Genomic DNA, 25,173 nt, shown 5'->3' with positions numbered 1-25,173 from the left:
TAACCTAGAGGAGTCCGTCCTTGTTCAGTATATACTCGACCTAGCTGCCAAAGGGTTTCCTCCTCGGCTGTCTGTTGTTGAAGATATGGCAAGTCGACTACTTGCAACACGTGACGCGTCACGCGTTGGGTCGCGTTGGGCTTCAAACTTTGTTAAGCGGCATGTAGAGCTCCAGACACGCTTTCAGCGCAAATACGACTACCAGAGGGCTAAGTGCGAAGATCCAGAAGTTATTAATGGCTGGTTTGAGCTTGTGCATAACACAATTGCGAAATATGGTATCGATGAAGCAGATATCTACAACTTTGATGAGACTGGGTTTATGATGGGCGTTATCTCAACTGCTATGGTTGTAACAAGCTCAGACGGGCGGGCAAAAGCAAAGAAGGTACAGCCTGGTAATCGGGAATGGGTTACAGTAATCCAAGGCGTTAGTTCTCAAGGTTGGGCAGTACCACCATTTATCATTGTTGCAGGCAAAAACCACCTTACATCTTGGTATGAGAATAGTGGATTTTCAAGCGATTGGGTGATTTCTGTTACTGAAAATGGCTGGACTACAAACGAGAGAGGCATGGATTGGATTCAGCACTTTGAGAAGCATACAAAGGCCCGGAGTGTTGGTGGTTATCGCTTGTTAGTCCTTGATGGTCATGAGAGCCACCACTCAGATGAGTTTGAGGAGTACTGCAAGGAACACAACATTATTACGCTTTGTATGCCTGCTCACTCTTCTCATCTACTCCAGCCACTTGATGTTGGCTGTTTCGGCCCGTTAAAGCAGGCCTATGGTCGGCAAATTGAAGATATGATGCAGGCTCATATTTCTCATATTACAAAGGATGACTTCTTTCCTGCCTTCCACGCTGCATTTAACACTACAATGACGGAAAGTAACATTCGAGGCGGGTTCCGAGGGGCAGGGCTTCTTCCATTTGACCCTGAGAGAGTGATATCTACACTTGATCTTAAGTTAAGGACACCAACGCCTCCAAGCTCCCGCCCAGGTACTGCTCAACCTTGGGTTTCTCAGACACCAAACAACCCAATTGAAGCTATGTCACAGTCTACATTTATTAAAACTCGGATTTCACGCCATCAAAATAGCTCTCCAACCTCAATCTATGCAGCTGTTGACCAGTTTACAAAGGGTGCATCGCAAATAATGCATCAATTAGCACTGCTAAAGGCAGAGAACCAAAACCTACGACAGGCAAATGAAGTACTAAGCAAGCGCCGGAGAGCTAGGAAAACACGACTACAGCAAGGAGGATCACTTAGTCAACAAGGGGCGCAAGAGCTACAGGATGAGAGGGATGTTGTGCAGCAGGTAGAGCAGGAAATAAGGGCAAGCCGTGGTCGGAAGCCAAGGGAAGAAACCCGTGCCCGTCGCTGTGGCAAGTGTGGTGAGACTGGGCACAATGCGCGCACGTGTCAGATTGTAATAGACACCTCTGAGGAAGAGGACTCCGAGTAGTTTCAATTGATTTCTAATGTTGTGGTAGATTTATCGCAATGTTTGTCGTGAGGGTAGATAATTTTGGCGCTTTCGCTTGTTTGGCGCTTTCGCTATACATGTACGTTATACGCTAGAATTCAACATATTATATGCTTAAAATTTCTATAAAGCTTAGAATACTAATTAACGTAAGTCGTGGCGTAACGCAACGGGTGTCGTAACGCAACTGATAACCGAGGACTACCAACTTGTAACTTGAATAACTCAACAATGGTGCATAGGAAAAGCGTAGCGACGGCGGATTTAGAGTCTCGTATTACTCAGGCGGTAACTGCATTCAAAATGGTGAATATAAAAGCTTGTATAAGGCTGCCCAGGACTTGGGGTTGACGCGGAGCACATTGACGCGACGTGTCAATGGGGGGTTATCTCGCCGTCAAGCCCGCCAACAACAGCAGAAACTCTCATACGCTCAGGAAAACGTACTTCTGAAGTGGATCAAAGACTTAACAATCAGTGGGTACTCTCCTGGGCATCGCTTATTAAAAGAAATAGCAGAGGAACTGCGTAAAACATATGATTTGGACAATGCGACACCCGACGTGCTTGAACTCCAACCACATGATACGCTTGGTGAGGACTGGGTTCCCCGATTCATTATACGACACCCACATCTCAAAGTTGCTATTGGACATCGAATTGAGTCTGTACGAATGGACGGGGCAACAAAACCAGTGCTTGACGCGTGGTTTGACGCGTATCAGAAAGTGGTTCAAGAACACGGAATCGACCAAAAAGACATATATAACATGGACGAGTCTGGATTTTCGATTGGGACAATGGAGTTAACGCGTATAATACTCGATTCATCACTTCGTACAAAGCACCAGGCTCATCCTGGCCGTCAAGAATGGGTTTCGATGGTGGACTGTATTTGCGCAGATGGAACAATTCTACCACTGCTCGGGATATTCAAAGGGTCGAACGTCTTACAGAACTGGATACCGAATAGCGTACATAATGAATGGTTCTTTTCAGCAAATACAAAGGGTTGGACGAGTAACGTTCACAGTTTAGAGTGGTTGAGGCGTGTTTTTGAACCGATAACCCGAGCAAAAGCAGGCAGACAACACCGACTTCTTATTTGTGATGGCCACGATTCACATATAAGCGTTATAGCACACTGTCTTCAAAATCGAATTGCGCTTCTTATCCTACTGCCTCATACATCACACTTGCTACAGCCGCTTGATGTTGCGATTTTTGGCCCTCTCAAAAAACGGCTGACAGCAGCACTATCGCACTTGAACCAAGCACAACTCGTACGAATACAGAAGTACGAGTGGATGGAAGCATATATTCGAGCACGATCAGATGTATGCAATCGTCAGAACATCGAATCTGCCTGGCGCGGTGCTGGTTTAATCCCATTCAACCCACAAAGAGCACTTCGTACGATGGCCCGCGATGCAACACCCGAGCAAGAAAGACCAAGAACACCAACCCAGTTTGATATTTTTAATCAAGTCTTTGTAAATAGCTCACCACCTGATCCAGCGATACTGTGGGATGCGAATAAGCTACTTAATTCAACAATTAAGGACCATACGACTGTTGCAACACCAGTCCGCAGATATATCCAAAAACTGACAACCGGGACTGAGCAAATTCATGCGCAAAGTATCGTCCACCAACATGATTCCAACAACTTACAGTCTATCATAAAGAAGCGTGCGACCCGTACGAAGGGAAAGAGGGTGGTTTTAAAGGGCCATTTCCATATCTCTACGCAAGAATTATGCGATGCAGTGGTGGAGGCTGAGAATGCTACAAAAAGTCAAGGTAGGAAAACACGAAAGGGAAAGGAAAAGGCAGTTGTGTACATTTCTGATAGTGATTGCGATGATGAAGAAGTACTTCACGAGGATTCTAAGAGCGATACTGGGTCATGTATTATTGTTGATGTTTAGCTATTTAATTTTCTACGTCGTTCTCCTCTGATATCCGTTGCGTTACGACACCCGTTGCGTTGCGACACCCGTTGCGTTACGCCACGACTTACGTTACAGTAGTGTGTATAATACAAAAGCTTGATATTAGTATTCTAAAGCCATTAAGACGGTTACAAAGCGATTCATATCTAACCCTTAACTTTACTATCCCTCTTTAATTAAAGATGATAAATAAGGTTAAGACAATGCAAGAAGATCTTGGTAAGCTCTACAATTAGACTTTAGAGCTGCGCTTCAAAAGCTTAATGAGTATTATACTCTTATAATAAATCAGTAATGTAAGCACTTAGCTGTCGCTACAATTTGTGACCTACAAATGAGTCATATAGTATTTAAAAAGTTTATCCAAATACTATAGACGATACACGAAGAGCACGAGCAAGGGCGCAATTTGAAAACGTTTGTAGAACATACCAAAAGCGAGAGTATCACCTTAATGCAGAGTGTATCAACCGTGAAACAGCTCTTGCAGAAGCAATAGGTGCTACAAATACAACAGAGCAAGAACCTGATTCTGACGAAGACCTATTTGCATCAGAGGGCTTAGCATTTCAAGGGCTAGAATGGGGGCGGTAGATGCTTGAACCACGGCCTAGTGAGCATCGGATATGCTCAAATATTAGTGCGCAAAGCAATACCATATCTAGTTATTGCTCGTGACCATTTAGCAATTCCAGCAACATCTGCAGAATCAGAACGGGCATTTAGTAATAGTAGTGATATTATTACAAAGAAGCGGAATAGGTTATCACCACTAACGATTAGATATTTACTTTGCTTACGGAATTGGTGTCGGATAAGGCTGATAGTGAGGCGATGATGCTGATGATGAGGCACACGAATAAGTCTAATATTTCAAGCTACAGGTGTAGGGTTAGGTTAGGTTATAGTTTATTAGTATTATCTAAAGCTTCATCTTTATATGCTCTATCCACGGAATTTAGCCTCATATATCCGGATATATACCTACTCTACCTGTGAGATATTGGCCGGATACAAGCTCTACCCGTGGGCATCACGGATACTACCCGGATATATATCCGCCGAACACTGGCAATGAGCATATCATTGGTATCTTGAAACTATATAGCAAATGAGGCAAGGAGGCTATGTATCTAATTACAGAAAGAGTTGAATGCCAACCCAAACCTATTATGCCTCATACCTAGGCTATACTCCTCTCCTCGCCAACAACCAGCTCAGTAACCATCATCGTTATAAGCAAGGTTGTCGCGGCTGTTCTTCGGATGAAGCACAACGTTCTTCGTAGCGACCCCCTTGATCTTGGTAGCGATCTTGGACGGTGTGCTGGTTCCGTTCTTCTCCAGACCAATGAAATAAGCTGCAAGCCCCGCGACGTGAGGGCAGGCCATGCTAGTACCCGAGATGGTTTTGTTGGCATCTTTCCCGCCGATCCAGGCGGAGAGAATGTCAACACCCGGGGCGAAGACGTCAAGAGCTACTCCCCAGTTCGAAAACGCGGCGCGGCTGTCATTTCTGTCTGTCGCGCCGACGGTGATGGCGTCCACAGTAGACGCAGGGGATACGCCAGAGGCATTGGCGTCTTCATTTCCGGCGGCGGCGACGACAACAATGCCCTTGGCGATGATGGCCTCGGTGGCCTTGTTGAAGGCTTCCGAGTAATCCGCACCTAGGGACATGTTGATGACTGACTTCGCAGTCTGGTTCTTCTTTCCGGCGTCATCTGCGGCCCATTGCATACCTGCGAGGACGTTGGAGCCCTTACCGTCTCCATTGGCATCGAGGACTCTGACGGCGATAATCTTGGCCTTGCTGGCAACACCAAAGTTGGCTCCAGCGGCGATACCGGCAACATGAGTGCCATGTCCATCCTCATCAGTATCGGGCGAACCGGGGATGAAGTTAGCGCCAAATGTGGCGCGGCCTTCAAATTCCTAGAAAACGGTTAATGGATGACTGGGGACTATTGCGTTGGGTGAGGTTGAGAACATACGACGTGTTCGATGTAGACACCAGTGTCAATAATATAGATGGTGGTTCCTCCTCCTGCGCTGGAATCATAAGTATATTCTTCGAGCCCTGGAGAAGTCCCGTTGCGATGAGAAATACGGTCAAGTCCCCATGGCGCGCCGATGCGAACAGACAGGTCGTAGGCGGAGACTTTCACATCCTTGTCGACATAAGCCACCTATTCCGAGTTAGTATTATGAGCGTCCCTTTGAATTCTATTGCCAACTAACATGGGGCGATTGTGATATCCTGTTGACGGTGTCCATATCACTTTCGATCTGGTAGCCCTTGAACTTCGGCATCTTATATTTGTGACCCAGCCCCCTAAAGGTCGAGTCACGCTTGCTCAGGAATGAATGAACATTGAACATCTCAGACTCGAAGGTTGAGTCGTCAATGTCCTTGTAGACGACAATATAGCTGTCTGCAGCGACATTTGTGGCGGCGGCATTGCGGAGCTTCAGCTCAGTAGCACTGACAATAAGGGGCAGGAAGCATGCCACGAGGGCAACGAGGCTCTTGGAAAACAGCATGGTGGGTGGTAGTGGGGAAGTGAGGTGATTATAGACCGGTATGGAGGAGCAAGACGGTTTCTAGAAGATAATATATCTTACTTTATACATGGCTAAGCAATGTTTAATCAACAGAGATTGAACTCATGGCAACGATGGGACAATGTCTTAGCCACAGCTTCTGACCACCAGCATATAGATATGTGCGTTTGTATGGATGATAAGTAACGATGAGGATGGGTTTTCTGTTTAGTGTCTCAGACACGAAAGTGCTGTACAACTCAACGTACAGCGTCCTATTCCGCGGCTTTCGAAAGTGAGTGAAATATTTCACACTGATGTAGTAGTTTCTTAATAACACACATCGCATCCAACGTCGAAAGTAGATGCAGTGGCATGTCGAACGGTAGTAGAACCATGAATCGAGGACGAAAAAGAGAAAATCGTGATTTCGGGATAATAACTGCCCCTGAAAATATGACTAGGTAAAGCAAGATCAGCCAATGCAGGCCGCCAGGAACCGGCGCGCACCAGCTGGCCAAGTTGCCTGCCAATAAGTTGATAGAACTATTACTGACAGGTAGACTTGAAGAATACAAATCCCATCCTCACCTCGGGATATCTGAGACCTATGTCTCTGAACAGCTGCTCCTGTACAACACATACAGCAATGCTACGCCAACCACCGTGGCACACAACACAAACAGACGCAGCCGCGAGTCCACCCCAACCATTCGGAATGTCCGGTTTTAGTCCAGTTACCCTTCATGCTTGTCTTTTGCCCGAAACGGCCATCCGTCTCACGTCCTTGTTTGCTGCCCATCAGCTACATCGGGTCTTCGCTCTGGGGGAGCCAACCCGTCGGGACGGTATGGCGCATGTCTCAGTACGGACGCGCTAGTGGATGTGGATTCTCGACGTTGTAAATAGTTCGCTCGATGAACTATTTACAATGTTGTAATGTTGTAAATAGTTCACATACAATCAACACTGAGCTCACCGCCACGGCCCGAATGGTCGTTTTGTATCCGATATCTCCAACGCCGCAACACACCCCCGTCGTCGCTAACCTTAACATAGATTTATCAACGGTTAAGTTATCTTCACCTTCTTCGGGCTAACTGGTCTGACTCTACCCCACATAGTTTACTGCACGTGCTCGGCGCCTTGCAGGTGTCCATCGCTTGGCGGAATAAGCATTGGAATGATTCCTCCGAGATGCTTCCAGAAAATGAGTCAGTGACCATCATCATCTAAAGGTAAATATAAATACGAGGGGTATTTGAAGGCAGCTGAGACAGATTTTCCATCCAATCATAGCGCAAACGATACTTAAATCAATCACCATCATATCCTCACCGTACCACGTCGGGTTCTACAACCGTGGCGTCGGAGCAGGACCAGACTTCATCCGATCGCTGGGTGTTGTACAGGCGTTGAAGGACCTCGGCGTACCCGTCAACGAGATTGAGATTGAACCAGTTGACGAGTTTGAAGGAGAAGAGAGGCGCAGCTTCGAGCTGTTCCGTCGCACCTCAACTCTCGTTTCCGAAGCGCACAACAGCAATTCATTTCCCATTATTCTCTCGGGAAACTGCAGTGCTGCCGTTGGCGTGGCAGCTGGGTATAATCGGTCTCTGAGAGCCCGTGAGACGGGAGAGAAGCTAGGTTGCGTATGGTTTGATGCACATGACGACTATAACACTCCCAATACTGTCGTGAGCGGCTACTTTGACTCGCAACCTATTGCTATGCTGGCTGGGGAGTGCTGGAAGGGGATACTAGGGTCGGTACAGGGACATGAGGTGATGGATATTCGGGGGAAACTTGTGCACGTTGGCTTGCGGGATGTGAACGAGGTTGAGCGACAGCGGGTTCTGAACGCCGGGTTCGACGTCGTATGGGGAGATGAGAATGGCGGCAGAATGGAGTTTGCGGGGCGTCTACGTGGCTTCCTGGAGAAAAAGGATCTGGGGCCTGACAATGCTGCATTTTGATGTTGATGCTTTGGACATCTCACTTGGCAAGGCGAACCAGTTTTCTGTGCCAGGCGGCTTGTTTGAGGAGGATCTTCTTGGATGCTATGATGCTATGCTATTGTGCAGCGGACGCGTCCTCTGTCACTTACTGTGGCATCTTTTGACCCTTCTGGCGATGGAGCAGATAACATTGGAGTTATCACGATCCGGAGCATCAAAAGTTTGGTGGGGTCTCCCATTAAAAGAGGCATTAGAGCCAACAAGAACAATGTCACGGCATAATTACTACCAGTTCCGACGCGTATTTGAATACTCTTGTGATGTTTACTCTATGATGACGCCACAAACGTGACATATGGCTAGCCTTTCCACATGCATATCATCGTCTCTGCAGTCCTCGCACATGCGTGGAACCGGCGCAGCGAGAACGGCATCAATTAGGTCAGAGCCAAATTCTGGGATCCCTTGCATGACACGCTTGAGCATAGACCTTGACTCGTCCGAACAATTGCTCTTGCCCAACTTCAGCCTTGCGTGATCGATTGCTGCTTTCTGTAAATCCTTTGATACTGGTGGCAGATAGACTTTGGGGATAGATGCTAAATATTCTTCGAAAGTCGCTTCTTGGCCTTCCAAAGAGTCTCGATATTTGCAGGCGGATACGTGGCGTAGACCCTCAATATCATATTTATCCCCAAGGCAATACATCTGTATATGAATGCTTAGTTCGCTGGGGCTCCCTGCGGGAAGTATTTGGTCGAGGTCGTAGTCATCCGTGTACAAGTAGTCCATCATAAATCGCACCATCAATGGATTGTCGTCTTCAAGGTTTATAACCTCAGTGGTAGCTTCCTATAGATGGTTAGTTGCTATACTCCATCAAGAGGATCAACTGATCAATACTTTGAAGTTTCCAGCACAGGCTGCTCTGAAAAACGACGATTTGGGACATACTACCACTCGGTGGGCATTCCAGGTCTTTTCACCGCAGGTAATTTTCAGGTCGGAGAAGGCTCCTGTGATCAAGCAGCTTCATCTTGTCAGTAAAGCAATACCATGTGCGTACAAACAGAAATAGACCACGAGGAAATTGCGGTGATACAACTTACTTGTACATGGTTGTGAGTTTAACATTCTTGGTAGAACGCTTTGGAGCCATTCTTCGACGATTCAGCCAAGTGCTGCAAATGAATTCGGTGTGGCCAACTCTTGTTACTTGGTGGATAGTCCACCTGGTGTAGAAAGGTGTAGGAGAAGAAAGTTGTGAGGGGTGGAGGTGAATATATTGGGGTACTTGCAGGAATGTAGTTTTGTTTCTTTCTTTGTTTGTTTGGATTCACGAGTAGAGTTTTTGCCTTATAGGCTTGAAAGAAATTGATTGCTCTGTTTCAAAGCACTTACATTTTGTATTCCTCAAACGGCTTTTATAACAACTACCTCAAAATCCACCCCTAAATTGACATCTCGCCTACTTATCAATTTGTCTGACTTGAAGCATTCACAAAATCGACTATCGCTGCCGCCGTATAATAGTATACGCTAAGCTAGCATAAATGTAACAGGGAGATATTTCGGGAATATAGAGGATCATCCGTCAGAAAGCCAGCTTGATCCGACCCGTTGCTATTATCGCATGTATCATTCCCCACCTCACATTCCTCTTCGACGCCCAACTTCAACTCATACTGACGGAGATGTTCCATCTTTCGATCAATGAATGCGTTCAGGCCTTTGTGGGCACCTGCTGGCAAACACTGTCGGATCTCTCGTCCTGATCGCGTAAAGGATATAGCAAAATGAATCAAGCCGCGACCAGTATATTCGATCTAATGCAAAGCTGTCTCTAGCGGCCTCGTGGAATCAAAAAGTGTTGTCAGCTATAGACCTGTGAATCAGACTCGACAGGCTCGGGTTTGCGTTCTGGCCAGCCACAATATGTCGATGGTACTCCTGCTATTCCAAGATGCGTATAAATATCTCAAGCTTCGAGAGGTAGGTGCCAAGAAGGTCATCGTCTGAATTAGAGTTCCAATAGGCCGGCTCCTTTAATATAGCCAGGGGCGGGGAGTATGTAAATTGAAAGGGTGTAGTATAACACCATTCCTAGTCGATGATGCTAGTAATCTTGAAGGAATCATCGACAAGGATGTTCCCCGGCCGGAAATCGTCACAGAAAAGTTTAAAGGGGCCCTGGTTGTATCTTCGTGACACGAAACTAGGGGTGGCGGCCCGGAACAGATGGCGAGCAGTGTATTTCCGCCGGGCGTCAGATGAACTGCTAATACTATTTCTCTGCTTTTCGAAATGGAGGATGTCTTGCTCTGCAATGTCAAGTAGATAGCCGGAAGTAGTTGAATAAACCCGCGGCTCAACTTGCACACCTTCGTTTGAATTGAGTGTTAGAAGCCCCAAGCCTATCGACCAAGCATCATCATCATTGGAGATAATGAGCCTATCTGGTCGAAATCATCTGAAAGTTCTAGAATGATGTCTGCAATTTGCCGATATACAACTTCTAGTATCGAGTCGGGGATACGCTGAGTAGGACCTTATCCCCTGCTCGTCTATAGAATCTGCTCAAGGCAGTAGTGTGCCTTGAACAAAGGTCGTGATAAGGAAAGGACCAAGGCCGCTTGGGTTATCATCCGCCATACTGTAAGCAATCACAGTCGGGACTGCAATATCTGTCTTTTCCCTAATGTACCTCATAGTCGCACATCAGCTCGCACCTTTTGCTCTGGAAACATGACCTTTCCAGGAATAGGGAAGCGCAACATCCACTCTTCTCCGTCATCTTCAAACTGCACCTTGATGCAGAAATTGAATGAGCCGCATTTTAGATCAGCGACGTAACATTAGCGGTTATCGCGCAATTTAGACGCCAGTTAGCATACCACAGGGCCGACTTGACTAAGCTTCGTTCCATGCTAGGCGGTCGTTGTCATGTCGAGACAGTACGAGATCGTCAAAATCCATAGCTGGGACTTATAATAAATTGGGGTTCTGGAGAAGGTGGTCGTCAATTTGAATTTCGTTTCCACAGTAACACATACATAGTTTCACAAGTATTTATGCACATTTTATGATAAATCTATGAACGAGGTACTCGAGTATAATTGTTAAATTTCATATAAAAAACTACGGAGGTGAGAAGTTGCTGGAGCGATGATTTGTATTATCATACAAGGATGGGAGAGCTTGATGACGCGATCGTGATATTTTAGCGTCACTGCGGGGTTTCCTCAATTTTGCCCGCGTGGGTCTCCACCCCGCCGTCATCCGCAGGGCACTCAACCACAAACCTCATAAATAAAACCCTCCGCGCCACCTCCCAATATCTACATCCCAATCATCTACCCACCAAACACATTCGCGCACACCCCAAATGTCACCCACCATGCCCACCTTCATCTCCCGCCTCCTCCGCCCCTTCACCTCCAGCGCCTCCCTCTCCATCACACCCCCTGGCCCCATCCCCGCCGGCGCGGAGAAAGCCACCCTCGCCGCCGGCTGCTTTTGGGGCGTCGAGCACATGTTCCGCAAGCAATTCGCCGACAATGGCCTCTATGACGCGCGCGTGGGTTATATCGGCGGTGACACTACGAGCCCCAGTTACCGCAGCGTGTGTTCCGGGTCTACCGGCCGTGAGCCCCCCCCGCGCCCTTGGACGTGATGGCGCATTGCTAACAAAACCCAGACGCCGAAGCCGTGCAACTCACCTTCGACCCCGCCACCCTCTCATACACGACCCTTCTCGACTTCTTCTACCGAATGCACGATCCCACGACGCGCGACTCGCAGGGGCCGGACAGAGGCTCGCAATACCGCAGCGGGATCTACTTCCACTCCGCGGGACAAAAAGAGGATGCGTGCAAGGTGACCGAGAAGGCGAGCAAGCAGTGGTGGGGCGGGAAGGTGGTGACGCAGATTCTGCCGGCAGGGGAGTGGTGGGATGCTGAAGACTACCATCAGCGGTACTTGGATGTTAACAAGGGAGGGTATGAGTGCCCGAGTCACTTTTTAAGGGACTTTCCGAAGCTGCAGTAGGGGGTGGTATGTGGACAGGGGGTTGTATGGCGTTTAGGTTGGGTGGGGGAGTTCTATAGAGAGATAGGTAGCACTTTGTTTGCCATGTAATTGATTCTTTTGGGTTCTAAGCGTCGTCGTTGTCAATGATTGGGATTATGGCGTATGCTATTGTGCTACTCGATGTGCTCTGTGATTACTAGCACCATCGCCATCACCGTAGTAAAACGCGTTAGCGGGCTTGAACTTCTGTCAGGAGAAAGAAGTCGTTGTTGCCAATGCTGCTGTCATTTCTCCATCCTGCTGTCGCCAGTCGATGCTGTTGTTGCTCGACGGTGCCGTAGTGCACCATTCGACTCAAATCCATGGTCCAGTGAGCCCTCGACTCTAACTCCTGGTCCAATTACCACATCTCCAATTCTAGGCAGTTCGTTATGTCGCCGCGTGGATTGGTTGCTGCCATTTCACGTTGCCAGTCCATTGCTATCGGTAGTACTGGCTACCTTTTTGAGGTACGGAGGCCTCATGATCAACCCCGCCAGACTATGCAGTAACTTATATATACCGCCAACTAGAACCCACAGTATTCTCACATTCTCACATCACGTCTTTCTCTCCTCTCAACACCTCCACCTCATTTCTCTTACCTCACCTTTATACCTCACCTCAACTCTACATCTTGCCACTCCTCCTATGTCTCCTTCTCGTCTCTCTCTTACATCTCATTCTCCTCTCAACACCTCCACCTCATTTCTCTTACCTCACCTTTATACCTCACCTCAACTCTACATCTTGCCACTCCTCCTATGTCTCCTTCTCGTCTCTCTCTTACATCTCCTTCTCCTCTCTCTCTCTCTTCACCCCCTGCGGGCCGGATGAACAAACCGAAAACTCGACATATGGGCGGGCCGGGCCCGGCGACGCACCGAATCAAAGAATAGGAAGCTCGATACACGGAGTGGATGGGCGATCTGGGTTTATATTGCTGTCGGCGAGAAATTGTTGTTGGTACATGGTTTGTTGTCGTTTGTGCATGTTGCTGTCGCTCGCCTATGTTGCTGTCGTTTGTCCACATTGCTGTCATGAGTACACGTTGCACTCGTCAGCCCGCATCTTATCCAGTCTCTCTCTCAATCCACCAAGACCTCTTGGATACCGAACAACTCTCATTCTCTCCCATAGCCCTTGTACCTTTATATGCACATTTTGTCCGACGAGGGGTTCACTTATATCACCCTGGATATAAGCCTCGCGGAGACGGCCTTGGGGCCTCGTGATCGACGATGTCGTGTATATATCCCCAGATTATCTGACTTGACTGTTGCCTACCATATTCTCACATCACAATCATCACAATCACAGCGAACCAGACAAAAATTATGTTCCAAAATATCATTAATAATTAACTCAAACTACTAAAAGCAGGTAGGTAAGCAAGAAGGATATTATATACCCCCCACCCACCCCCTGTCGAACCAGCGACATCAACATCCATCCATCATACACAAACCCAGCATAGGCAGCGAGCTCAGTGTCCACGAGCACACAACTACCTTCCTAATTCCCAGGCACCATTTTAAATATTTTCCACACTCGTACTTCGAGCATGCCTCATCCGCCTGAAACAAGATAAACTCGTACTTCGAGCTATCTTCCCCGTTTATCTCTCTCAATTCTGTGGTGTGTGTGCTGGGTTACTGGCCACCAGGACCTTCGGGTCTCTAGGAGCCATCCATCGGGATAAAGCCATCGTCCCCCGAATTCCACAAACCGGGGTCTAGAATCACGAGGACCAGCCCTAGCGCCCCATCCGCGGATGGAGCAACGTCACGGGACCTGCTACGAGTCATCGTCTAGGAGGACCCAGTCTGGGTCTTGGGGGATGAGGGTCCATGATGGGTCGGCGAGCTTGGTGGTGGTGATGATAGTTGCTGTGGGCTTGTCTGTGCGGTCTGTCGTCGCTCCGGGGGTGTGGAGGGGGACGGGGAATTGCGTGGGGAACGACGCGTGTGTTGGTAATGACTGGTGTTGGTTTGGCTGCTTCGCTGGCGAGGGGGATTGCATAGCGGTGAGGCGCAGGATCTCAGAGTCGTCCAGGAGGTAGGAGGACAAGAGGGGGGGCGTGGGGATGGTCAGGGGTGTGCGCCGGGAGTTGTGTCGTCTCATTGTTTTTGTGAGTTTTGCTGGTTTGGAAAGGACGTTGTGGAGGCCGTAGGGGAGAGGGGGGAAGTTAATATCCTTGTCCTCGTCTTCGTCCTTGTCGTTGCCCTCGTCCTTGTCGTTGTCCTTGTCGTTGTCCTTGTCGTTGTTCTCGTTGTTGATGCCAGCAGTGGAAACTCCAGACGCCGGTGGGGGTGCCTCGCTCTTCTTCTCGCCGTCATCGCGGATGGAATCGTACAAGATGCCAAGAGCGCGCAACGCCTGTGCTTGTATAAGCTCGTCTCCTTTGTCTTGAGTCCCCATTGAGACTGACATGGTGGTGGAGTGGAGATAAGGTGAGATGGTGGATAGAGAGGTGAGGTGGTGTAGTGGAGTGAGTGGAGTGGGTTGATAAGTGGTTTAAAGGACTGAAAGAAGTGATGGGTGTAGACGTGCGCATGTATCTGCAGTCTGCAGAACTAGGGATCGGTATAATCGATGTCCCCCCACAGAGCATACACGACGGCGAGCATACTGGCACAGAGACTTACGTCATCGTCTGCATCGCCCCCGAAGAGGCGGCACTGCTCGTCCTCCTCCTCGCGCCGCACCTCGTGCGCCATCCATGCCAGCCAGCTGCGATCGAGCGACTGTGGCTGTGCGCCGCCGCGTGGGAAGGGGGGTGAGAGGGGCAAGAACGCCGTGTCGTGTGCCAAGAAGGCGCCCTCACGGTACTCGTCGCGCGGATCGACTTTGCGGGAGAGGGCGTGGCGTTTGCGTGCCCCGCGACGCATGCGGCGACGGTTTTGGGGGAAGGAGGGGACCGGTATGGTGACTAGTGTGGTGCCCGGTATGACCATGTTTGCGAGAGCGGAAATCGAGGTTATAGGAAATAGAGATGATTTTCTTTCGACCAGGAGATGGGGAAAATGGACGGGGATTAACCACGAGAAAAGGAAAAACTATCACTTTGCCAGTGGCAAGAGTAGAAAGTGTAGAGAAGGAAGTGAGACGAGAGAATATGAAGCCAAGGAGAAGTAGCAAACCTTTATAGAGATGACGATGACCCCCTCCCGTTCCTCCCGAGGCGTAACCTTCCAGGCCAGGCTTCCTTCCTGCCCCACTGGAGTCACGAGTACTTCCAACTTTATGGTGTATGAAGGTGTGAGTCGGTGATGCTAATAGGCGGCGTAGTAAAGTGAGGATGATGAGATGGGTGTGGGTTGAGGCGTGATTGGTTGGTGTGGGTGTAACTGGGTGTAGGTGGTTGGCAGTTTTGACTCACATATGGAGAGAATGAGATAGTCATACGGAGTTTATCATCCAGTGACACAGCCACACGACAGGGTAGAGAAACAGGCGTAATCCCGATGCGGCCTGGGAAATGCAGGGTACCATCTTTTTTACTGATTTTTATTCGTTTTTTTTGAAACCTTTTTTATAGAGTGTGACTTCATAGTGAGGCTGTTGTCCTGCAGCTGTCAGAATCTCGGAATAGTACGTCCCTACGTAATTGTGCTGTAATCTTTAACTCATCGGCTTTATCGGAAAGTCTCAGATGCACGTGACAACAAAACCTAAAATAAATCAAGATGAAAATTGATGACTAAGGCACCATCATCAAATCACGTGATCACATTATGCTCTCTAAGTAACCTAACAGAATCGATTACGCTAGACCCAGTTTGTATAGGCGGTCACTGCCGGCAATTCGAGATAGCACCCCCAAAAAAGTTTTGGTGATACTGAGAAAGAACTGCTGCGAAAGAAGTCCCAAGGTCAATTCCTGCCCCAACGACGCTGTGATGCCCGCCATTCAACAATCTTAGAGGCCTCCACGGGCGCGATTCCAATACAACCATGGCGACCTCCCTTGCGGCCCAGCTGTCGCAGATAGCCGCTACCTCCACCAAGTCGCTCGACCTCAAAGCGCAAAAGGCCGCCCACTCCAAGTCTCTGATCTTCGAGCCGCGCATCGCCGCCTCCCAGAGCTTCGATTCGCTGTATACACTATGCCATGAGGGCTTCCAGGAGCTGTGTCTGCTCGATGGCAGGTTTATGGATTTCCAGCGCAGCATCTTTGGCGAGCAGAGCCTGCAGCAGGATAGGACGCAGATGACCGCCGCTGAGAATGCGGAGCTGGATAAGAGGCTGGAGGCATTCCTTGGCTTGGTCGGAGCGAGGTTACGATTAAATCCAGCTATAAAAGCCGTTGAGTGGCTTGTTCGAAGATTTAGGTACGGGGATTCCGCATAGGATAATTGCAAAATCGACCAGAGGTACTGACCGCGTCTAATAGGATACACGAGTACAATACTGCATTTTTACTTACGACGTTCTTACCGTACCATACCCTACCAGCATTTACAACACTTCTATCAATCCTACCCACAAATCTGCCTGCGCAATACAGATTCCTACATCCTTATGTTCGATCGTTAACTCACCCACCGCGCCACGCGATCGTATTCGCAGCGACTAATGACCCTACCCTCTCAACACTGCTAAACTCCTACGTGGTGAGGATATGCAATGCTCGCCAGAACTACCCGGCTCTCATCTCCTTCTGGGCGGGAGTTATGACCGAGGCTGTGAGCGGAATGCTGGACAAGGCGCGCTCTGGCCGAGAGGCCGTGCAAGCCCAAAACCAGGAGGAGATCATCCTTCGTCTAGGCCCAACTCTGAATGAGGGATTGGCTATGAAGAAGGTCCCTGGATTGAGGATTGGGTGCTACATGCTACTCTCCATAATGGCATCAAAGGGTGGCTTGAATGACAAGCTTCTAACTGCTATGATGGAGGCAGTTGTCCTCGGATGGACCACGGAAACCTTTATTCCCGGGCTCGTATGCCTATCGATTCTGGCGCAGCAGAGAGGGGCGAAGCAGATGACCAAGCGTGTCACAAAAGAGCTTCTGAAAGTGGACGGCCTTCCCGAGCTACTCCTCGAGATCTCCAAGTCCCGCCGGATCGACAAACTCGCCAACGGCATTGTCCTTGCGCTGGTCGACAGGCTGGGCAAGTCCGGAGACGCCACTGTCCTGCCATTGATCGGACATATTGTTCAGAATCAGCTGTTAAGCGGGGCTCAGGGAACTGTGGTCGTTAAGTCACTGCTCTTAGTTGCCTACAGAATAGATGAGGATATCGACCCCAAGGGACATGTTCGCCAGGATCTCGCAAGGGCACTGACTACATTAGCAGAGTACCCCGGCCAACCGGGTGTCATTGCAAGGAAAGCTATGGATGATGCCAGCGTTGATATTGACGAATTGGAACTGAAGCTTCAAGCATCCATTCGCCCAAAGCTCATCCAATCGGCGCCAGATGGAGATGTTGAGATGGGAGATGCGGATGAGGCCAGCGAGGTTCCATCCGAAGACTTGCATGCTCTCCTTAAGCAACTCCCAGACGATGACAACTCATTCCTGTCACTCTCGGATGCGCCGCCATTCCACAAGTTTTTCCATTTATTCGTGGCGGCATTGGCGACGAAAGAGAACCTGGACGACTTTGATCAAGCATTAAAAACAGACAAAAACCACACAGTTAGGTACTTCAGCTTCTATAGTACCGTTTGGTCCGGTCCATATCCTGTTCTGGCGCGCACGGCTGCGCTGGAGCGCGCTACCCATAGCTTGGACAATGCTATGAGCGAGTCTGTCGACCTACAGGGTCTCATTCCATATGTCATCATTGCACTCGGCGATCAAGCACTGAAGGTCAGGAGAGCAGCTTCTGCGATGGCCCTTGGATTAGCCCAAAGATACCCAGCAGATGCAGAGTTGAAGAAGACCAAGGGTCTCAAGATATGGGCCGAAAAGTCTATTTATGGAAAAGGAAAGAATGCAGCGAGTGTTTCGTGGATGACCGTTGAGAATGCAGCGCGACTGCTCCGGGACATCATTTGCCCCGGCCTGGAGGAATGTGTTATCGACAAGAAGCACATTGTGTCAATCATCGAGAAGAGCCTAAATGGTTCAAAGGAGTCGACAGATTCTCCAATGAAGCAGCCCGCAAAAATCTCGCAGGCTCTGCGTTTGGCGGTCTTGACTAACTTGGCCAGCCATGTCGTCTACACGCCGCTGTATGCCGCCAAGTACAAGCTGCTCCTTGCGTTGAACGAGGTCCGAGGAGTTACTACCACCACCAGGACCAAACTTCTACTACCGGTGCTACAAAATTTGGCTTATATATCTTTCCAGGCCGCTAAGGAGAATTGCGAGGCGGAGCACGTTGATGTATCGGCGTACAATGACGAGGCTGTTGCAGTAGTAATCCCCAACGATGAAGAGGGGTTCCAGGTCTTGGCTTCTATTGCCCAGGGCGAGGTCGGGCCGGGAGGGGAGACACTGTGTGCCGCCGTCTTCAGAAGAATTCGCAACATGTGGCCATCGTTGAAGGGAGACTCAAGACTCAACACCGCTCAGCTCCTTATGGACCTATCGCAGCCACCTTCTGACGATGCGAGACATAGCGAGTTCGCACAGGCAGAGGCGATGGAGCTTTTGAGAAGCGTTAACCTTACGACGGACATCCTCCTGTCGTTCCTCAACCAATTGCCAACGGCCGCACAACTTGCAGATATGCCTCCAGCCACGAAGCGTCGCCGTGTTAGCCATGGCGAGATTGCAAAGACCCCTGTTCAGGATATGAAGTCGCTCACCGACGCTGTTCACAAGGTCTCCTTCGTTCTCCAGATGGTCGATAACTCGAACCCCAAGAAGCACGTGGCGCTACTGCCAGGGCTTTTTAACGCCTTATCTGAACTGCAGCACTTCAAGTCTCAAGTTGGATCTGAGCTGGGATACCTGCAAGGTCTTGTGCTTAGCAGCTTACTGTCGATCATGAAGGCGCACAAGGCGGATCCGTGTCTCAAGTTGGACCGATCTGCCGTCAGAGCCGACTTGCTCGTGGACTGCGTGCAGAAGACTGCCAGCCCACAAGTCCAAAACGCAGCTCTCCTTCTGATTGCCAACCTTGCTAGCACGGCGCCAGAACTTGTCCTGCACAGTGTCATGCCAATCTTCACGTTCATGGGCAGCTCGGTCCTTCGCCAGAACGATGAGTACTCTGCTCATGTCATCAAGCAGACTATTGCGGAGGTTATCCCGCCACTTATCTCTTCGCTGCGCAAGGAGAAGGAAGGCCCTGTCACTGGTGCTGCGGAGCTCTTGTTGAGCTTCGTCGCTGCTTATGAGCACGTGCCTGCTCACAGGAGAAAGGGACTTTATACTTCGCTTGTGCAGACTTTGGGACCTGAGGACTTCTTGTTCGCCGTCCTGGGTATGCTTGCTGATAAGTATGGCGCTACTGAGAGCATCAAGACATTCAGCGTCGATCTTGCCTCCTCGTTCAGCGCGGATGTGCAGCTCCAGACTGCCGTCAAGTACCTTGATCTCGCTGCGGACCTTCTGAAGCCAAGACCGACAATCTCCGCCATGCTCCTGGGCTCATCCGAGTCGAGCACTACGGATGGAAACCGCTCGGCTCTGACGCAGCTTACTCTGCTTCCCCACCTTCTCTCCGAGAAGAAGTTGATTGATCAGACCGCCAGACTTCTTCAGCGTGACGACATGGATGCATCCAGAGTCCGTGAGCTCTACTCCGCTCTGCTGGAGAACCTTCTCTCCCTTGCCGACCAAGTCAAGGCGGACAAGAAGCTGCACAATGCATGTGGCAACGTTCTCGAGCGCGTCCTTGGCCTCCTCTCGACCAGCGAATTCGTAAAATCGGTTGAGAGCCTCCTCGACAGGCCAAACGAGGAACTGCGCCGCAAAATCCTTCGCTCCCTCGAGGTCCGCGTCGACCAAGAGAAGCAATCCAACGTCGCAGCGAGACAAGCCATGTTAGCCTTCCTACCGCAGCTCACGGCCATCATCCGCGAGTCGGGCGATATCCTGTACAAGCATACCGCAGTCTCTTGCTTGGATAAGATCGCAGAGAAGTATGGTAAGAAGGATCTGGACGCTGTTACAGTTGCCGCGGAGACTATTGCGGGTGAGAAGTGCCTCGGACAGGATGATGAGCGCCTTCAGGTTATGTCGCTGCTGTGTTTGGCGTCGCTTGTGGATATCCTCAAGGAAGGAATCGTTTCGGTGCTTCCTATCGCTATCCCCGCTGCTCTAAAGTACATGGCGAAGACGGTGGAGGAGGGTGGTCAAAACGATAAGTTGCACAATGCTGGTTATGCATTTATCAATGCTCTTGTTGAGCATCTGCCTTACATGATCTCGGGATCGTATCTCGATACTCTCCTGGTCATTTCTAATAAGTCCGCCGAGGCGGATCTCGAGGCTGAGGCTGACGAGAGCCGAATTGCTTGCCTTGACCTGGCTGCGAAGCAGATTGAGGCTAAGAACATGTTCACTGCCCTGCAGAAGAACTGGCCGATTGCTGCGGAATCCGGTACTATTGTAAGTTGTCTTCCACTCATATTCTGAATCCTAACTAACACCCACAGGCACTTCGCGAGTACCTCGACATTCTGAGCACCGCAATCGACAAGCACACCAAGTTCACCGTGACCAAGCACTCCCCCATCCTCTCCACCATCTTCCTCTCCGCCTTCGACCTGCGCCTCCAATGGACCCTATCGAACGCCGACATCTCCGAGGACGAAATCACCGAGATCGAGAACCTCGTCAACTCCGTAGCCATCAAGATGATCTACAAATTCAACGACTCGACCTTCCGTCCCATCTTCGCCAACCTCCTCGAGTGGGCCTCCACCGGCCTCCCAAAGAAGGACACCGAAGGCCGCCTCCTCCGCCTCCGCTCTATCTTTACCTTTACTACCCTCTTCTTCACGCACCTCAAGTCCATCGTCACATCTTACACCACCTACCTCCTACCATCCGCGCTGTCGGCGCTTGAATCCGTCGACCCATCCAACCCGGCCTCCCGCGCCCTGTGGTCCCACGCCCTCCACACCCTCGCTGCGGCCGCTGCGCACGACCAGGACGACTTCTTCCAGGCCCCTTCGCACTTTGACGTCCTCGCCCCGGCCCTGACATCGCAGCTCGCGCACGCCGCCACATTACCGCTGTCAGATGACCTCGTGCCCGCGCTCGTTGAGCTCGCCGCCGTCGCGGACTCAGCAGACCACCACAAGGCGCTCAATGCGGCGATTATGAAGTCCCTTCGCGACACGTCGCCGGCTGTTAGATTGGCGGCTGTGAAGGCTGAGGAGGCGCTTACGGAGAGACTGGGTGAGGAGTGGTTGGCGCTGTTGCCGGAGATGTTGCCGTTTATTAGTGAGTTGCAGGAGGATGAGGATGAGGAGGTGGAGAGGGAGACGCATAGATGGATTGTGAAGATTGAGGGGGTGTTGGGGGAGAGTTTGGATGCGATGTTGCAGTAAGCTTGAGATGTTTGGCTGGGGGGGATGTGTTTAAGTGGGGGAGCGCATTGAGGGCGTTGGGTGGGTGTGTGAGGCGTTTTTTTTAGTGTGTGTGTGTTTAGGTTGTTGGGGTGATATATTTGCAATGAGAAGATTTTGTGCGAAAGTTTACTAGCTGTGTTCTGCTACATTGTTTTATGTGAACAGTGATTTTACTTATGCTGTTCTCACCTGCAGACTGTCCAAAAACAACAGGGTATAAAATAGTAGTAGAATTATAGAGGCTACATGTAGAATATCGAGCTGGGATTACCTATCAACCCACCAATCCAATTACTAATACATCCCTTTCCCCTCACCCTTAAATCATAGCGCTAAACTTCCCATCCACCTCCTCCACCTTAGCAATCGACTTCTTATACCCCTCCTCCTCCTCCAACATATCCACATACTTCCTCAACAGCGGGTACTTCTTCTCCGGAATCAACCCTCCCCGTCCCTTCGCCGCGATCAGGGGGAAACTAATCAATATATCCGCTGCGGTCAGGTGCGAGCCACACAGGTATTTTCCGCCTCCTGGAGAGGTCTTGAGCTGCTCCTCGAGATAGGCGAAGTGCGTCGCGAAGTTGGGGTCGAGGTAGTTCGTCCTGATTCCGCTGGCGACGCGGGTGGTGATGGGGCGGATGAAGAAGGGGACGGGGGCGTTTTTGATGTCTATTTTCCCATTAGCCTTGCGTCATCTTTCAGCAAGTCACAGGGTGGGGTGATAACATACTCATAGAAACCAACAAAACATTAAGCAACGGCATCAAGCTCCCCTCACAATAATGCAGCAGGTACTTATACCTCATCCACGCCTCCGTCTCCCCCCCAACCACCCCCTCCCTCCCCTCCTGCCACCGCACCGGCGCCATCGTCGTCCCCGCCCCAAAATGCTCAGTCAGGTACTCGGCGATGAGACCGCTCTCCGCGACCACGACGTCTGCGCCGCCGTGGACGGGCTTGATGGAGATCACAGGGGACTTGCCGAGGGGGTGGATGGCTTTTAGTTCGGGGGGGGCGAAGTGCGTTTTGGGGTCCCGGTGGAAGACGGTTAGGTTGTAGGGGAGGGAGAGCTCGGTGAGCAGCCAGAGGATGCGTTGGGAGCGGGATTGCTCGAGCCTGGGGGGGGTTAGTGGGGGGGTCGAAGATGGAGGGGATGGAGAGGGAAGGGGCTACCAGTAGAGTGTTATTTCGGGGGTGGAGGAGGGTGGTGGCGCCGTGGTGGCGGGGGCGGTGGATTCGTCGGCCATGATGGGCGCTGGAGGTATATGGGATGTTTGGAGTAAGGTTAAGGTTTGGGTATCTCAGGTTTGATGCGCGCAGGGTGATTATGATTGTTTGGAAGGGGGGTATATATGGGGTATATATGGGGAGATATCTTTTTGGCCGCGCCTGATGTGTGGTCCCACAAGCTAAGAGCGTCGGGATCGGTTCCGGCGGTGACGTACTAGCCCTACCATGAGTTGGGGATCGCTGGTATAGTCGTGCTCTAGAATTCGAAGATGACAAAGATTATATTTTGGCAATAGACTTATGCGCTTTCAACTTAATCAAATATTCCGATCCTCACCTAAAAAATCCAAATTGTTCTCAAATCTCGCCGTCAATAAAATTAAGATTATGGTCGCGACCACTTTAGGCCTAGCGCTTATGTACCGGCCCGACAATAATTCCGGTACGCCACTTTTAAAGATCACGTGATATATTAGCTTCAACGAGCCGTATCGCAACATCGACGACTTCAAGCATCGTCAATCGAAACATCCCACCATAAACAAGTCCCGGCCAGCGCCAACAACCTTCAAAATGGCAGGCCCTCATGGTGCGTCCCCTCCTCTATCTGCTCCTTAGCTTTCCCCCGCATTGTGGTGACCAATTGCTAACACTGCCTCAGCGTCCATCGACCCGGCGTACATCAAGTACAACAGTGCGTCCCCCCACAGCCCTCTCTTCCCGCCCACAACGCCGAAGGTCCCGCGATAGCATACCGTTGATGGAATAATGGATGTGAGAAGGATGATTGAGTGGTGCTGACCCCCGCAGACATGATTGTGAACCGGCACAAGTACTTCCGCTGGACGAAGCGCACCGCATTCCTCTCGTTCGCGTACGTGGTTGCCGTCCCGGCATTTGTTGGATACTGGGCTTTCGTGACGGATGTGAGTTTACCCATCCCCTTACCCTCTACGTTCGTATTTTCGGCCTCTTGTCGTTGGACCGGATGGATGGGTGTTTGGGACGCGCGTGCGGATATAATGGTGGTGGTGGTGATGGAGCTGACTGGTTCGTAGGGAAAGTTGGAATTCAGGGGGAAGAGGAAGGGGGATACGATTGTTGAGTTTTAGAGCAGGGAAGAGATGGGAGGTGGGAGTGTACATATCAGCGGAATTGAAAATGGAGATATTTTAAAGATCTATTGGCTATAATCGGGCTTGTTGGGTGAAAACTGACTTCCTCCGCGGGTGTAGCACGGGGAGCAGGGGATACGACGATCGCGCATGTTAACGCCATTCGCGGAGTGGTGCTTTTAAATAGTTTGGCTGGGCCGAGGTTGCCGATTCCGAACAAGGAAAACCCAGGCTTGAGACTAAGCCAGAGGAGACAAAGATTATTTATATTGCGTTACATACCCAATACGGGGCGCGAATCGTCGTACGTGTTGCCTTATCAAAGACTTGCCTCAAACCCTTTAGTATCTAAAACGTCCCATTCCAGACGAACGCATCAAAGAAACATGATATTTGCATATTTCCTCAATAAAGCTAGAGCACAGTCTTGACGGCCCCATGTATTCACACCTGTCTTTCACACAAGAAACTAACTTTCAAATCACTTTATTACAGACCTATTTCACCTCTCAAACAGTTGCAGCTTCATCGTTATGGAAGGCAGAGTTCATAAGCCAGGGGCCTGCCATTCCCACCTTGAAATCCTCAACACTTCGCAAGGAGATCAAGCAGCCAATATTGAAAGTAAAAGTGTGGGCATGCATACCAACAGTGTCTTCGTTTTGGAAAACCGTGAGATATACTAACCCCTCAGGATCAGGTCTTCCAACTGACTATAGAGACCGCTCCTCTGTAGAACGACATTCCGTAGAAGGCACCACACCGTCGCAAGCAAGAAAGAGGCAACTCGAATACAGGAGATTTGTTACTTGCGAAGAGAACACGTGTAGCAGAACAAATATCGCCAGCTTTACTACTCTGGCAACGGCATTTCAATAGCGACGGGAACCGCAATGTGGAGGCCGACAGCGACGTAAACGATAACACCAACAAAATCCAACAAGATCAAGCGCAGTTGACACGGACGAACTTAGCTCTGTTCAACAAAATGACGACTGAAGTGGGAGCAGGAGATGCATTGGAATCTCCTGCTCCCCCTTCAGTCGTCATGTCGTTGAGATTCTCAATGTGGGATAATCTAGGAGTTAACGATGCAATACACTCCGTTGCCTCCTAGTAGTTAACAAGCTGATCTCTCAGAGCATAAGATTGCTCTTTTTCGTAGTCTTGTTGATTCTGAAGCTGTCTCCAACTATCTTTAAATCCATAAGAAGAGTTTGTCAAAAAGCACGATCCAATGGGGATACTGGTGATATTTGAGCTTCCCATCATCCTCTCGGGCCCGCATAACTTAGTGTGCGAAGAACTCAATGGTCTTGCCG

General features: G+C 50.0%; 9 protein-coding genes across 9 annotated transcripts; 4 read left to right on the top strand and 5 right to left on the bottom strand.

The window, feature by feature from the left end:
• Positions 1-4,670: 4,670 nt before the first annotated feature.
• On the bottom strand, positions 4,671-6,124 carry SP3 (Subtilisin-like protease 3; the record flags this gene model as incomplete). The annotated part of the gene is made up of 3 exons (XM_024472612.1): positions 6,078-6,124; positions 5,447-5,641; positions 4,671-5,387 (listed from the first exon to the last, which is right to left on the bottom strand). The coding sequence occupies exons 1-3, from the start codon at positions 6,084-6,086 to the stop codon at positions 4,671-4,673; spliced, it is 921 nt and encodes a 306-aa protein (XP_024319908.1). The 5' UTR covers positions 6,087-6,124.
• A 1,069-nt stretch (positions 6,125-7,193) lies between these two features.
• On the top strand, positions 7,194-7,972 carry VC83_09073 (uncharacterized protein; the record flags this gene model as incomplete). The annotated part of the gene is made up of 2 exons (XM_024472611.1): positions 7,194-7,210; positions 7,264-7,972. 2 exons carry the CDS (start codon positions 7,194-7,196, stop codon positions 7,970-7,972), a joined length of 726 nt encoding a protein of 241 aa, XP_024319909.1.
• A 306-nt stretch (positions 7,973-8,278) lies between these two features.
• Positions 8,279-9,245, bottom strand: VC83_09072 (uncharacterized protein; the record flags this gene model as incomplete). The annotated part of the gene is made up of 3 exons (XM_024472610.1): positions 9,064-9,245; positions 8,858-8,984; positions 8,279-8,806 (listed from the first exon to the last, which is right to left on the bottom strand). The coding sequence occupies exons 1-3, from the start codon at positions 9,111-9,113 to the stop codon at positions 8,279-8,281; spliced, it is 705 nt and encodes a 234-aa protein (XP_024319880.1). The 5' UTR covers positions 9,114-9,245.
• A 2,094-nt stretch (positions 9,246-11,339) lies between these two features.
• MXR1 (Peptide-methionine (S)-S-oxide reductase) lies at positions 11,340-12,001 on the top strand (the record flags this gene model as incomplete). Its single annotated transcript, XM_024472609.1, has 2 exons — positions 11,340-11,598; positions 11,652-12,001. The coding sequence occupies 2 exons, from the start codon at positions 11,340-11,342 to the stop codon at positions 11,999-12,001; spliced, it is 609 nt and encodes a 202-aa protein (XP_024319910.1).
• Positions 12,002-12,212: 211 nt separating this feature from the next.
• On the bottom strand, positions 12,213-12,507 carry VC83_09070 (uncharacterized protein; the record flags this gene model as incomplete). Its single annotated transcript, XM_024472608.1, has 2 exons — positions 12,213-12,374; positions 12,484-12,507. The coding sequence occupies 2 exons, from the start codon at positions 12,505-12,507 to the stop codon at positions 12,213-12,215; spliced, it is 186 nt and encodes a 61-aa protein (XP_024319911.1).
• A 1,312-nt stretch (positions 12,508-13,819) lies between these two features.
• VC83_09069 (uncharacterized protein) lies at positions 13,820-15,152 on the bottom strand (the record flags this gene model as incomplete). The annotated part of the gene is made up of 2 exons (XM_024472607.1): positions 14,671-15,152; positions 13,820-14,401 (listed from the first exon to the last, which is right to left on the bottom strand). Exons 1-2 carry the CDS (start codon positions 14,977-14,979, stop codon positions 13,820-13,822), a joined length of 891 nt encoding a protein of 296 aa, XP_024319916.1. The 5' UTR covers positions 14,980-15,152.
• A 648-nt stretch (positions 15,153-15,800) lies between these two features.
• Positions 15,801-21,781, top strand: UTP10 (snoRNA-binding rRNA-processing protein utp10). Its single transcript, XM_024472606.1, has 3 exons — positions 15,801-16,356; positions 16,419-20,535; positions 20,583-21,781. Exons 1-3 carry the CDS (start codon positions 15,980-15,982, stop codon positions 21,480-21,482), a joined length of 5,394 nt encoding a protein of 1,797 aa, XP_024319915.1. The 5' UTR covers positions 15,801-15,979; the 3' UTR covers positions 21,483-21,781.
• Positions 21,782-23,248, bottom strand: VC83_09067 (uncharacterized protein). Its single transcript, XM_024472605.1, has 3 exons — positions 22,680-23,248; positions 22,237-22,622; positions 21,782-22,175 (listed from the first exon to the last, which is right to left on the bottom strand). The coding sequence occupies exons 1-3, from the start codon at positions 22,751-22,753 to the stop codon at positions 21,823-21,825; spliced, it is 813 nt and encodes a 270-aa protein (XP_024319914.1). The 5' UTR covers positions 22,754-23,248; the 3' UTR covers positions 21,782-21,822.
• VC83_09066 (uncharacterized protein) lies at positions 23,249-23,922 on the top strand. The gene is made up of 4 exons (XM_024472604.1): positions 23,249-23,325; positions 23,398-23,430; positions 23,547-23,662; positions 23,795-23,922. Exons 1-4 carry the CDS (start codon positions 23,310-23,312, stop codon positions 23,846-23,848), a joined length of 219 nt encoding a protein of 72 aa, XP_024319907.1. The 5' UTR covers positions 23,249-23,309; the 3' UTR covers positions 23,849-23,922.
• Positions 23,923-25,173: the final 1,251 nt, after the last annotated feature.

Source organism: Pseudogymnoascus destructans, assembly GCF_001641265.1.
Source record: "Pseudogymnoascus destructans isolate 20631-21 unplaced genomic scaffold scaffold_33, whole genome shotgun sequence".
NCBI lineage: Eukaryota > Fungi > Ascomycota > Leotiomycetes > Thelebolales > Thelebolaceae > Pseudogymnoascus > Pseudogymnoascus destructans.
Note: the sequence above shows the minus strand (reverse complement) of the source record. Positions and strands in the feature narration are given on the sequence as shown.

What these genes read in the sequence shown, in the direction of transcription:
- UTP10 (XM_024472606.1), top strand. Translation starts at nt 15,980, where the DNA reads ATGGCGACCTCCCTTGCGGCCCAGCTGTCGCAGATAGCCGCTACCTCC. An exon ending in TGGCTTGTTCGAAGATTTAG is followed by an intron (nt 16,357 to 16,418) that starts GTACGGGGATTC and finishes CGCGTCTAATAG; the next exon opens with GATACACGAGTACAATACTG. An exon ending in CTGCGGAATCCGGTACTATT is followed by an intron (nt 20,536 to 20,582) that starts GTAAGTTGTCTT and finishes TAACACCCACAG; the next exon opens with GCACTTCGCGAGTACCTCGA.
- VC83_09067 (XM_024472605.1), bottom strand. Translation starts at nt 22,753, where the DNA reads ATGGCCGACGAATCCACCGCCCCCGCCACCACGGCGCCACCACCCTCC. An exon ending in CCCGAAATAACACTCTACTG is followed by an intron (nt 22,623 to 22,679) that starts GTAGCCCCTTCC and finishes AACCCCCCCCAG; the next exon opens with GCTCGAGCAATCCCGCTCCC. An exon ending in TGTTTTGTTGGTTTCTATGA is followed by an intron (nt 22,176 to 22,236) that starts GTATGTTATCAC and finishes ATGGGAAAATAG; the next exon opens with ACATCAAAAACGCCCCCGTC.
- VC83_09066 (XM_024472604.1), top strand. An exon ending in GGCGTACATCAAGTACAACA is followed by an intron (nt 23,431 to 23,546) that starts GTGCGTCCCCCC and finishes TGACCCCCGCAG; the next exon opens with ACATGATTGTGAACCGGCAC. An exon ending in ACTGGGCTTTCGTGACGGAT is followed by an intron (nt 23,663 to 23,794) that starts GTGAGTTTACCC and finishes ACTGGTTCGTAG; the next exon opens with GGAAAGTTGGAATTCAGGGG.